General features: G+C 52.6%; 1 protein-coding gene across 7 annotated transcripts in view; it reads left to right on the forward strand.

Moving 5' to 3' along the window:
* SLC2A7 (solute carrier family 2 member 7) overlaps positions 1-12,137 on the forward strand; it is a 47,689-nt gene that overhangs the window by 5,174 nt on the left and 30,378 nt on the right. For 6 of the 7 annotated variants that reach the window (XM_077975698.1, XM_077975708.1, XM_077975728.1 and 3 more), the window contains exons 4-9: positions 1,962-2,086; positions 2,924-3,076; positions 6,186-6,311; positions 6,561-6,748; positions 7,786-7,896; positions 11,783-11,884. In XM_077975698.1, the coding sequence (XP_077831824.1) occupies positions 1,962-2,086; positions 2,924-3,076; positions 6,186-6,311; positions 6,561-6,748; positions 7,786-7,896; positions 11,783-11,884 (805 nt within the window). The remainder of the gene's footprint in view (positions 1-1,961; positions 2,087-2,923; positions 3,077-6,185; positions 6,312-6,560; positions 6,749-7,785; positions 7,897-11,782; positions 11,885-12,137) is intronic. The other variant, XM_077975749.1, reaches the window with a different exon arrangement.

A 12,137-nucleotide genomic window follows, 5' to 3' on the forward strand; every position in this document is an offset into this window, starting at 1 on the left:
GGGAGGCTGAGGTGAGCAAATCACTCGAGGCTAAGAGTTCGAGACCAGCCAGGCCAATGTGATGAAACTCCGTCTCTACTAAAAAATACAAAAATTAGCTGGGCATGGTGGTACGTGCCAGTAATCCCAGCTACTTGGGAGGCTGAGGCAGGAGAATTGCTTGAACCCAGGAGGCAGAGTGTATTAGTCCATTTTCACTCTGCTGATAAAGACATACCCAAGACTGGGCAATTTACAAAAGAAAGAGGTTTAATGGACTCACGGTTCCACGTCGCTGGGGAGGTGGAAGTCAGAGGAGGAGTCATGGCGGAAGGCATAGTCATGGCGGAAGGCATAGTCGTGGTGGAAGGCAGAGGAGGAGCAAAGCCACATCTTCCATGAATGGCAGCAGGCAAAGAGAGAGCTTGTGCAGAAACACTCTTCCTTATAAAACCATCAGACCTGGTGAGACTTACTCACTACCACAAGATCAGCACTGGGAAGACCTGCCACCAGGTCCCTCCCACAACACGTGGGAATTTAAGATGAGATTTGGGTGAGGACACAGCCAAACCATATCATGTGAGCCAACATCCCACCACTGCACTCTAGCCTGGGCAACAGAGCAAGACACCATCTCAAAAACAAACAAACAAAAAAAGAATATCAGGATGCACCAGCCAGCAACCCCACAGCTCAGGAGCTCTCTGCCCTCTTTCTGGTCCACTGCCATTCTTCTCCTGTGCAAAACCCAAGCCAAAGGCAAGGGAGGGGGGCACGGGAGCCATTGCTGCAGGTTGGCATAGGACCTAGAGCATGGAGTCCAGCAGATGAGTGGATCGTGGAGGCAGCAGGACGCACCCAGCGTAGTGCTGTTTTTCAGGCACTCCCTGCCCTTCTCAGGCTTGTGGTTTTTCAGCCTTGGAGGGGATCTTAGAAATCACGTAGTCCCATTCTGCACCCCACTCGTTGTAGGAATTCCCTGTTCAACATTCCTGACAGTCATCGTGTCTAGTCTAGAAACCACCAGCGACAGCTTGAATACCACCAGTGACGGGAAGCTCTCTACCTCCCGGGGCAGCCCCATTCTTTGTTCCTGCCCTCCCCTTTTCAGGCAGCTCCAATCGTTAGAATGCTCCCCTCCCCAACTCCCACCCCCGCTGACCCCAAGTCTTCCTTCCTGGGACGTCTGCCCATTCGCCCTTTCTTCCCAATCTGTCTTAATCCGCTCCGGCTGCTACAACCACAGACGTAAACAGACTTTTATCTTCTCACAGTTCTGCAGGATAGAAATTCAAGATCAAGGTACCAGCAGATCTGTTTCCTGGGGAGGGCATTCTTCCTGGCTTGCAGACAGCTTTCTTCTCGCTGTGTCTTTTTTCTTTTTCTTTTTTGAGATGGAGTCTTGCTCTGTGGCTCTGGATGGAGTGCAGTGGCACGATCTCGGCTCGCTGCAACCTCTGCCTCCTGGATTCAAGTGATTCTCCTGCCTCAGCCTCCCAAGTAACTGGGATTACAGGCATGTGCCACCATGCCTGGCTGACTTTTGTTTTTTTAGTAGAAATGGGGTTTCACCATGTTGGCCAGGCTGGTCTCGAACTCTTAGCCTCAAGTGATTCGCTCGCCTCAGCCTCCAAAGTGCTGGGATTACAGGCTTGATCCACCACGCCCAGCCTGGCTGTGTCTTCACAGGGCAGAAAAAGAGAGTGGTTTCTTATATGTCTCTTCCTATACCATGGTGAGGGCCCCACATGACCCGTTCACCTCCCAGAGGCCCCTCTTCCTGATCCCATCACACTGGGGTTAAGGCCTTCAACATAGGAATTTGGGGGACACTCTTCAGTCTACAGCCCCCTGCTTCAGCTCTTTCTCGGGCACATTCCCGTGCCTCTGTAATGACCGCCTGTGGAATAGGAGCTGGTGTTGGGAGAGCTTCCACGGCGTCCACGCACCCCTGCCCTCTGGGCTCGCTGTCTTTGCAGAAAGGGGACCCTGCTGATCAACAACATCTTTGCCATCGTCCCCGCCATCCTGATGGGAGTCAGCAAAGTGGCCAAGGCTTTTGAGCTGATCATCTTTTCCCGAGTGGTGCTGGGAGTCTGTGCAGGTACCCGGGGCCCAGGCTCTGGCTCAGCCTTGGGGGAAGGGTCTCTTTGGCCAAGGCTGGAAGCAGGAGCAGACGAGGTGTCTGGCTGGCTCTGTCTGCCTCTTTTCATTTCAAGACATCCTCCCATCTGCATTCCCAGGACCTTGCAAGCCTCGTGCTTGCTTTTGTTAATTAATTAAATAATTTTTTTTTTAGAGACAGAGCCTCACTACGTTGCCCAGGCTGATCTCAAACTCCTGGGCTCAAGTGATCCTCCTGCCTCGGCCTCCCAAAGTCCTGGGATTACAGGTATGAGACACTGTACCTGGACAAGCCTCATGCTTACTGGCCCCTTCCCTTTATTTAAGGATCTTTAGAAACACACTTTCACCTTGAAGTACAAATAACCAATAAGGTTTTACAAGGTATCTTCCAAGCAAGATGGACAATTTAAACTCAGTAGTTTCTTAACTACAGTAATTTCTTCTATTAATAAAAGTTAGACAAGCAGTCTGTGCTTTAGAAAAATCAGAAAATAGACCAAAGCAGAAGTTTGATCGTTAAGTGCCAGGGACACACGGAGGCCTAGGCTCCTCCCCTGTAACAAGCGGCCCAGCCCGGCGGCTAGAAAGGAGAAGGTCTCCTCATCACATCCTGGTGATGCCTCCATGGGGGCTGAGGATTCTGGAGGGATTTTGGTATAAGACCAAACTAAACAGTCAAGGTTGGCCTAGCTCCATCTCCACGGAGAGGCTGACAGCACGGAGAAGCCCTGGGATTAGGAAATGGAATTGAATTGCATCTCAGGTTCCCGTGTTTGCGGTTTGCCTGCCCTGATTTCTGCTGTGCCCAAACCAGGCATCTCCTACAGCGCCCTTCCCATGTACCTGGGAGAACTGGCCCCCAAGAACCTGAGAGGCCTGTTGGGAACAATGACCGAGGTTTTCGTCATCATTGGAGTCTTCCTAGCACAGATCTTCAGCCTCCAGGTCATCCTGGGCAACCCGGAAGGTAACCGGCAGCCGCAGAGGTCACGCTAGGTCCAGTCCCTCGTTCAGCTGTGCCGGGTGTTACTGACGGATTGAGTCAGATGAGGCCTGAGAGGTGACTTTAGGGTCAGGCGTTGGGTAGTGTGGTGGGCAACGGGATGGGTGATCTTGTTCGGGGCTGTTTTGGTGAGTGATAGGGACGAATGGTGCTTGGGAATGGGAATCAGGGGCTTCCAGGCAGGTAGAGGTTTTGCTATAAAGGGAAGGAGAGAAGTTGGGGAAGCGAGGTCGAGAGAACAGGTTTCTTTCAAGCCGCGAAAAATGTCAGCGTAATTCGGCTGCCATAGGAATGGCCCGGTACAGAGGGACGTCAATGGGGGGCAAGCAGGTTCGCAGCCGCCATCCCTGTCTCTGGGTGGCTGTTTTCTTCTGGCACCCTCTATCTTCCCAGTGAATTAGGAGGCAAGGCCGATGCCTGAAAGCGAGTGGGGGTCGTGGTGGAGATTTAGGAGAGAGGTACGTGGCCGTCTAAAGGTCTGCTGAAAAATCACTGACACGAAGCGGATTGATTAATAGAAAAGGCATGCAAACGTATTTAACCAGATTCGCGGAGCCTTCAGAGTGAAGATCCAGAGACAGAGGGGAAATTGTCTGTTTTAGTCCAGGCTCAACACAGTATGGACAGCCAAGTAGAAATAGAATTGGACAAAAAGGGTCTGATCCGACGTGAATGGACGAGTGGGGAGACCCCTCGGGGCCAGTCTGTGTAGGTTCTTCTTGGTCTCTGTGCAGCCTGCCTTCCTTCTGGGTGTGGGGCCGGACCCTCTGCAGAACGGGGGCCTCTTATGACCTACAGCCAACAGCATTGGTCAGAGATCTTCCTTCCGGCCAGTTCTTGTTGTTGTTGTTGTTGTTCTTGTTGTTCTTGTTCTTGTTTTGAGACAGAGGCTCACTCTGTCACCCAGGCTGGAATGCAGTGGTGCAATCTCAGCTCACTGCAACTTCTGCCTCCCGGGTTCAAGCAATTCTCCTGCCTCAGCCTCCTGAGTAGCTGGGATGACAAGCATGAGCCACCACGCCTGGCTAATTTTGTATTTTTAGTAAAGATGGGGTTTCTCCATGTTGGCCAGGATGGTCTCGAACTCTTGACCTCAGGTGATCCACCCATATGGCCAGTTTTTACATAGAATATTTTTAGGTTTTATGGAACTGGTTTTGAGGAAAGGGAATCTGGTTTGTATGACCTGTCCAGGAATCCTGACTAGGGATGCTGGTTTCTAGGGTTAGCCTCAGGGGAAATGGGACTGAGACAGGGGGACAGGAGAAAGTCAGAGAAAAATTTTCCTTCTGAGGGTGCAGCTGAGGCCTTCATTTTGGGGTATTGTTTTTAGAGCCCCACCAGGAGAAAGTGAGAGACACTCATGGAGGGTGGAGAGAAAGAGGATAAGAGGATGGACCACCAAGCAGGCCTGAATGAGTGCAGCCAGCAATAAAAGCCCCATGAACCCAGTGGGGTTTCTCCTTTCTTTCTTTCTTTCTCTTTCTTTCTCTGTTTCTCTCTCTTTCTTTCTTTCTTTGTTTCTTCCTTCCTTCCTTCCTTTCTTCCTTCCTTTCTTCCTCTCTCTCTCTTTCTTCCTTCCTTCCTCCTTCCTTCCTTCCTTCCTTCCTTCCTTCCTTCTTTCCTTCTTTCCTTCCTTCCCTCCTTCCCTCCTTCCCTCCCTCCCTCCTTTCTTCCTTCCTTCCTTCTTGGTCTCACTATCACCTGGGCTGGACTGCAGTGGTGCAGTCATAGCTCACTGCAGCCTTGACTTCCCAGGCTCAAGCGATCCTCCCGCCTCAGCTTCCCAAGTTGCTGGGACTACAGGCACGCACCACCATGCCCAGCTCTTTTTTTCTATTTTTGTTGTAGAGACAAGGGTCTCACTATGTTGTCCAGGCTGGTCTCTAACTCCTGGGCTCAAGTAATCCTCCTGCCTCAGCCTCCCAAAGTGAAGGGATTACAGGCGTGAGCCACTGTGCCTGGCCGGGGTTTTTTATACACATTTCTGAGTGACCCAAATTCTGCACATATTCCTTAATGGGCGGATTTATGTCTTTGTGATCCCCACAGTACCCTGAAAAGGTTCAGAGACTCAGAACCTGGTGGGTGCTCCATGAAAGATCATTAGCAGAAATGATTCCTAAACCGCCCAGAGCGACTGAATATGAAACTGTCAATTAGAGAGACAACAGCTGGGGAAGGCATGGTGCACGACGCTTAGTGCCTGTGTCTCATTTATCCCTCGCCACTTCTTGCCTGAGGCTCAGAGATGTTAAAGAACTTGTCATCTGGGTGCAGTGGCTCATGCCCAGCATTTTGAGAGGCCAAGGCAGGAGGATCATTTGAGCCCAAGAGTTCACAACCAGCCTGGGCAACATAGCAAGACCCTGTCTCTACTAAAAATTAAAAAAAAAAAAAACAAACAAAAAACCCAGCCAGGTGCAGTAATGCATGCTTGTAGTTCCAGCCACTCAGGAGGCTGTGGTGAGAGGATCGCATGAGCCTGGGAGATTGAGGCTGCAGTGGGCTATGATCGCAGCATTGCACTCTAGCTTGGCTGATAGAGCTAGACCCTGTCTAAAAAAAAAAAAAAAAAGAACTTGTCCACTTCCCACCATACCAGCAGGTGGGAGGCAGATGGAGACCCTGTTCTCTTAGTGGAATCTCAGTTCCCCTCCTTAGCCCAAGCCATCCAGAAGGAGCTCACTCAGACCCAGCGCAGGGTCCAGGCCCTGCCCTACCATGGCCCTGCCCTACCATGGCCCTAATGAGGCAGAGATTATCCCCTTTCCAGCTATAAAAGTAGGAACAAGACTGAGCTCATTTTCTCCGGGATTCAAGCGTTTAAATCATTGCCTATTCTTTAGAGAAACGGTGTTCTTCCTGCAAAATAATTAATGACACATAAATTTTTATAACGATAATGATTTCCTCTGTTTTGAATGTGGAACCCGTTTGTAGGAGGACCCTGGTGGGAACGAAGTCCCCACAGTCCTTGGTTCACACATAGGAGCGTGACTTTCCAAGCACAGTGGTGGGTGGGCCAGTGGGTGCCCAGGCCCCGGGATCCTGAGTCCTTGGCTCCTTGCAGGCTGGCCGGTGCTTCTGGCACTCACAGGGGTGCCCGCCCTGCTGCAGCTGCTGACCCTGCCCTTCTTCCCCGAGAGCCCTCGCTACTCCTTGATTCAGAAAGGAGATGAAGCCGCAGCACGACAAGGTATGAAGTCGCAGGCCACTCTCCCAGGCCCTGCCCACCCCAGGGGCCGGGCAGAGCCACAGTCAGGGCCAGAGGCAGGGTCGCCATGGGTCAGGGGTGAGAGCTGGGAGCTGAACAGGGTATGGGGGTGGCAATGGGGGGCATGGCCAAGGTCAGGTCAGGGAATGGTGAGCTCAGGGCCAGCATCGGGGCCTGGGGCCCAGTCTGCAGGGAGACGGTCCTCTGATGGGGTGGTTCTGCTCTCTGCAGCCCTGAGGAGACTGAGAGGCCACATGGACCTGGAGGCCGAGGTGGAGGACATGCGTGCGGAGGCCCAGGCTGAGCGCGCTGAGGGCCACCTGTCTGTGCTGCGTCTCTGTGCCCTGCAGTCCCTGCGCTGGCAGCTCCTCTCCATCATCGTGCTCATGGCCGGCCAGCAGCTGTCGGGCATCAACGCGGTACGTGGGACGGTGGCCAGGCGGGGAGACAGATGAAGCAGACCCAGGCTTCCTGGATAGCAACACAGTTCCACCCACAGAGGCCTGGCCTGGCAGCAGGGCCAGGATCAGCCCAGGCAGGGCCAGATGTCAGGAAGAAAACTCAGTCCTCTCTGCCTCCGTGCTCTGCCTCTCCCCACATGCCACCTTCATTTTTCTCTGTTTCCCCAGAAGGAATGCCTCCTGCCAATAGTCCTTTCCCCTATATACAAGAGACCAACTAGACTGAGATGAGCTGAGGTCTCCTGGGTCCAAGCTCAGGTCACCAGGCCAGGGTTGGTAGGCCCAGCCTGGGTCAGGAGCCCACCTTGGGCCCGCTTGGCTGTGATGTTTGTGGCATCGCTTTCTGCGACTGTGGCTCTTTGGCCATAACTGTATCTAACCATAGTGTGGGGGAAGGGTGGAGATCTGGCAGAAGCTAAACCACTGGAGATTGGGTGGGTGACCCAGTTACTCCAGTGGCGTGTCAGGAAGAGGTGGCCTTGGCCCCAGGGATTCATGGATGTTTAACCCGTGATCATGGGAGGGTAGACGGCCCAGGTGGGAGCCACCAGATGTGGAATGGCACACGTGGCTTTTCAAAGGGCTGTGTATACCAGTGTCCTTGGCACTGAGCCAGAAGACAGACGGAACTTACAGTTGGCTTGGCCCAGAGTGAGAGGTAAGAAGTCATGCTTTGGGATGTGAGCTCTTAGAGTAACTGAATGATGGAGGGACAAGTGCTCTTGGAGGTCGTGTGGTCCGACTCCCGTTTTATAGATGCGGAACCTGAGACTCAGAGAGGGAGGAGCTGTGACTCCGGATGCCGGGGCAGCGCTGGGCTCCACCCTGGTGTCCTGACTCCAGGTCAGGCCTCTTTCTCCCACCACCTGCTGCCTCCTTCCTGTCCCAGGGTCCCCAACCCAGGCTTGCAGAACTGTGTGTGGCTTGGGTTGAGAAAGTTAAGCCAGTGTCCTGGGTCTTCAGGCCTCTCCTGACAGCCCTGTGTTTTTGCTTAGATCAACTACTATGCGGACACCATCTATGCATCTGCGGGCGTGGAGGCCGCCTACTCCCAGTATGTAACAGTGGGCTCTGGCGTGGTCAACATAGTGATGACCCTTACCTCGGTGAGTGAGCAGGAGGCGTCTTTCCTGCAGGAGGGTCTCTGGGCAGGTGCCCCCCGGCAGACAGGAGCCCCACAGAGTCAACTGAGTGCCGGTGGCCCTGGTCCCGGGGTCACTTAAGGGACATGGACTTTAGGATGCACACATACTAATTACCTGCATGACTTTGACCAGAAAACTCAAAATTCCTTCAGATCTGGCCAGGCGCAGCGGTTCACACCTGTAATCCCAGCACTTTGGAAGGCCAAGGCGAGCGGATCACTTGAGGTCAGGGAGTTTGAGACCAGCCTGGCCAACCTGGTGAAACCCAGTCTCTACTAAAAATACAAAAAAAAAAAGTATCTGGGTGTGGTGGCACACACTTGTAATCCCAGCACTTTGGGAGACTGAGGTGGGTGGATCACTTGAGGTCAGGAGTTCTAGACCAGTCTGGTCAACATGGTGAAACCCCATCTCTATACAAAAATTAGCCAGGCATTGTCGTAGGCACCTGTAATGTCAGCTACTTGGGAGGCCGAGGCAGGAAAATCACTTGAACTCGGGAGGTGGAGATTGCAGTGAGCTGAGATGGCGCCACTGCACTCCAGCCTGGGTGACAAGAGCAAGACTCTGTCTTAAAAATAACAACAACAACAAACCTTCAGATCCAAGTTTCTTCCTTTGTAGAAATCATTATGGTGACTGCAATACATGGTATTCGAATGCAGATACCACTTTTTGTTGGTGCAATATCATTATTTCAGAGTTCAGTATTTAAAATCTGAGCTACTCATGCTTTGATATATATGTTGTATGAAAAGGGGTCAGATGGGCCGGGCACGGTGGCTCACACCTGTAATCCCAGCACTTTGGGAGGCCGAGGTGGGTGGATCACGAGGTCAGGAGATCAACACCATCCTGGCTAACACGGTGAAACCCCGTCTCTACTGAAAATACAAAACATGAACCAGGTGAGGTGGCGGGCACCTGTAGGCCCAGCTACTCAGGAAGCTGAGGCAGGAGAATGGCGTAAACCCGGGAGGCGGAGCTGGCAGTGAGCTGAAATTGTGCCACTGCACTCCAGCCTGGGCAACAGAGTGAGACTCCGTCTCAAAAAAAAAAAAAAAAAAAAAAAGAAAGAAAGAAAAGGGTGAGATGATCATGGCATTCCTTTCTCTAGACCATTTTCAAGTTATCTTCTGATTATTTTGATTCCTGTTTCTTGAGTTGCCAGTGATGGTAAACATTTTTAATAAAGTTATCTATTATTTGTATTTTCCCCAGAGCTAGTTTAAGTTCCAATCAACTCTCAGAAGATTTAGAAGGGCAGGGAGGGAGAAGTTAAGGAAAATAGCAGGAGAGGCCTATAGGAAAATTAAGGGAAGAGGACGGAGGTCCCCAGGCTGAAGTCTCAGCCCCTTCCTACTGCTGGATTTCCGTGGCCCCATCCTCGGTTGTCCTCTGGGGCAGGATTCGTCCTTTATCCTCAGAGTCCTCCTCCTTGGGGATAAATGACCATAACCAGGACCTGCTTCCCCATCATCCTACCTGGAGCAACCCAAGCCAGAAAAATACACTTTCCCTCTCCCTGAAGGAACAGCGTCTGGGAACCAGGCGTAGAGCATGAAATTGACAGATTTCTCCGATTTTGGGGGTGCACTTTGCTCCCATCTGGCCCTCCTGAATGGCAGTGATAGTTTGTCTGTTGGGATGGTGGGAGAACATGAGTCAGCTAACATGAGTCAAGGGGCTGTACAGGGCTGGCACTGGGTCAGCAATTAGGGATGGAGTAGAATGGAAATGGTATTAGAAATAGAAAATAAGCTGGGTGCGGTGTCTCATGCCTGTAATCCCTGCACTTTGGGAGGCTGAGGTGGGCAGATCACCTGAGGTCAGGAGTTCGAGACCAGCCTGGCCAACATGGTGAAACCCCATCTCTACTGAAAATACAAAAACTAGCCAGGCGTGGTAGCACACACCTGTAATCCCAGCCACTCGGGAGACTGAGGCAGGAGAATTGCTTGTACCCAGGAGGTGGAGGTTGCGGTGAGCCAAGGTTGCGCCACAGCACTCCAGCCTGGGTGACAAAGTGAGACTCCATCAAAAAAAAAAAAAAAAAAAATAGAAATGGAAAAGGAAGGAAGAAGTCGAAAGAATGCTGGTCACAGGGAGTGTGGCCTGGGCTTGGATGTTGGAGAAGGAGCTGGCTGAGTGGAGGGGCCAGTCCATCAGGAAAAGTGGGGAGATGAGGGGCCCCCCATGATGTGAGCCCAGATTCTAGATGGCCTCAATGTCGAGCCTCAGTGAATAGGAGGGGGCTATTTTTATTCTTATTATTTTTATTTATTTATTTATTTTTTTTTTTTTTTTGAGACGGAGTCTCACTCTGTCGCCCAGGCTGGAGTGCAGTGGCCGGATCTCAGCTCACTGCAAGCTCCGCCTCCTGGGTTTACGCCATTCTCCTGCCTCAGCCTCCCGAGTAGCTGGGACTACAGGCGCCCACCGCCTCGCCCAGCTAGTTTTTTTGTATTTTTTAATAGAGATGGGGTTTCACCGTGTTAGCCAGGATGGTCTTGATCTCCTGACCTCGTGATCCGCCTGCCTCGGCCTCCCAAAGTGCTGGGATTACAGGCTTGAGCCACCGCGCCCGGCCTATTTATATATTTCTTTAAACGGAGAGACAGGGTCTCACTGTATTGACCCAGCTGGTTTCGAACTCCTGAGCTCAAGCAGTCCTCCTGTCTTGGCCTCCCGAAGTGCTGAGATTACAGGTGTGAGCCACTGTGCCCAGCCCAGGGGCTGTTTTTAAATGTAGATTTTATTCCTATTCAGGTGTGGTGAGGCCAATAGATCAGGAGGTGGCTGCTGCTGGAAAGACAGTTTGTTCCTCACAGATCCCATGAGGAGGGCGCAGTCCACGCCATGCAGGGCCTGCGGGGAAGCCCCAGGGTTGGTCAGGAAGCAGAGGCATGAAGGGGAAGTGTGAGGATGAACGTTTACTGTGGTTCCCACAGAAAGGAACGGGTGAGGCAGGGTGAGCGGGTTTAGGAGTAGCTGGTGTGAATAATTTCCTCAGGCTGGGGCCACAGGGGCTGTCCCGGCTGCCTGGCCCCGGGCCCCCAGGGTGTTAGGGCAAGTGGTGCTGGCCTTGAGTGTGAAAGTTCAGCAAAGGAGGGCCTGGGGTGTGGGCCTGCATTGTCGGTTTGCAGATGAAAGAGGCACTCCCAGACAGCGGTTTGTTTGCTATCGGTGCGGTGGGAAGGGTAGTCCCTCCAGGGCCATCAAGGTCCCAGGATGTCAAAGCATCAAACACAGAAAATAGAAAATGTGATTATTCCAGTGGGTGGCAGAGGTGCAGGGAGTCACGATCCAGGAGATCTGGAAATGACCAGAACAAGGAAGGGTGGCGGTGAAGAGCATGAATGTTTGACCCGTGTCAAATGAGCAGCCTCCATCCCACATGCAGGCAGCAGGGGTAAGAAAGGGACACCTAAAAGGTGGGGCGAGGTGGCTCACTCCTGTAATCCCAGCACTTTGGGAGGCTGAGGCGGGAGGATCACTTGAGGTCAGGAGTTCGAGACCAGCCTGGCCAAAATGGTGAACTCTCGTCTCTACGAAAAATACAAAAATTAGCTGGGCGTGGTGGCAGTTGCCTGTAATCCCAGCCACTTGGGAGGCTGAGGCAGGAGAATCACTTGAACCCCGGAGGCGAAGGTTGCAGTGAGCCAAGATCGTGCTGTTGCTTGCACTCCAGCCTGGGCAGCAAGCGCGAAACTCCGTTTAAAAAAAAAGAAAGAAAGAAAAAAGAAAGGGTCACCTAAGAGGGGCCTGCAAGAGGAAGTGGAGGCTCTGCCCAAGAATCCTGGGCGCCAGGCCAACGTAGCTCCTCACCGCCCCCCTTCCCCTCCAGGCTGTCCTGGTGGAGCGACTGGGACGGCGGCGCCTCCTGCTGGCCGGCTACGGTATCTGCGGCTCTGCCTGCCTGGTGCTGACGGTGGTGCTCCTATTCCAGGTCTGACCTCATTTCCTGCCCCCTGGGTGGGGAGTCATGGCGGGGGTGGGAGATCCCCTGACTGAACTGCGCCCGCTGCACCAAGTGGTTGGTTCTGAGTCCCACTGATGGCGTGCGTCCTGCCTGGAAACGTACTTTGCAATGCCCCATCCTGAAGTGAATGTCACAGGTGGCTTCACTCACCTACACCTGCACATGCAAATAAGTAACTAGATAGATGGTCCAGCTGTCATGGGAAAGAGAAACAAGGAGG

Source organism: Macaca mulatta, chromosome 1, assembly GCF_049350105.2.
Source record: "Macaca mulatta isolate MMU2019108-1 chromosome 1, T2T-MMU8v2.0, whole genome shotgun sequence".
Lineage (NCBI taxonomy): Eukaryota > Metazoa > Chordata > Mammalia > Primates > Cercopithecidae > Macaca > Macaca mulatta.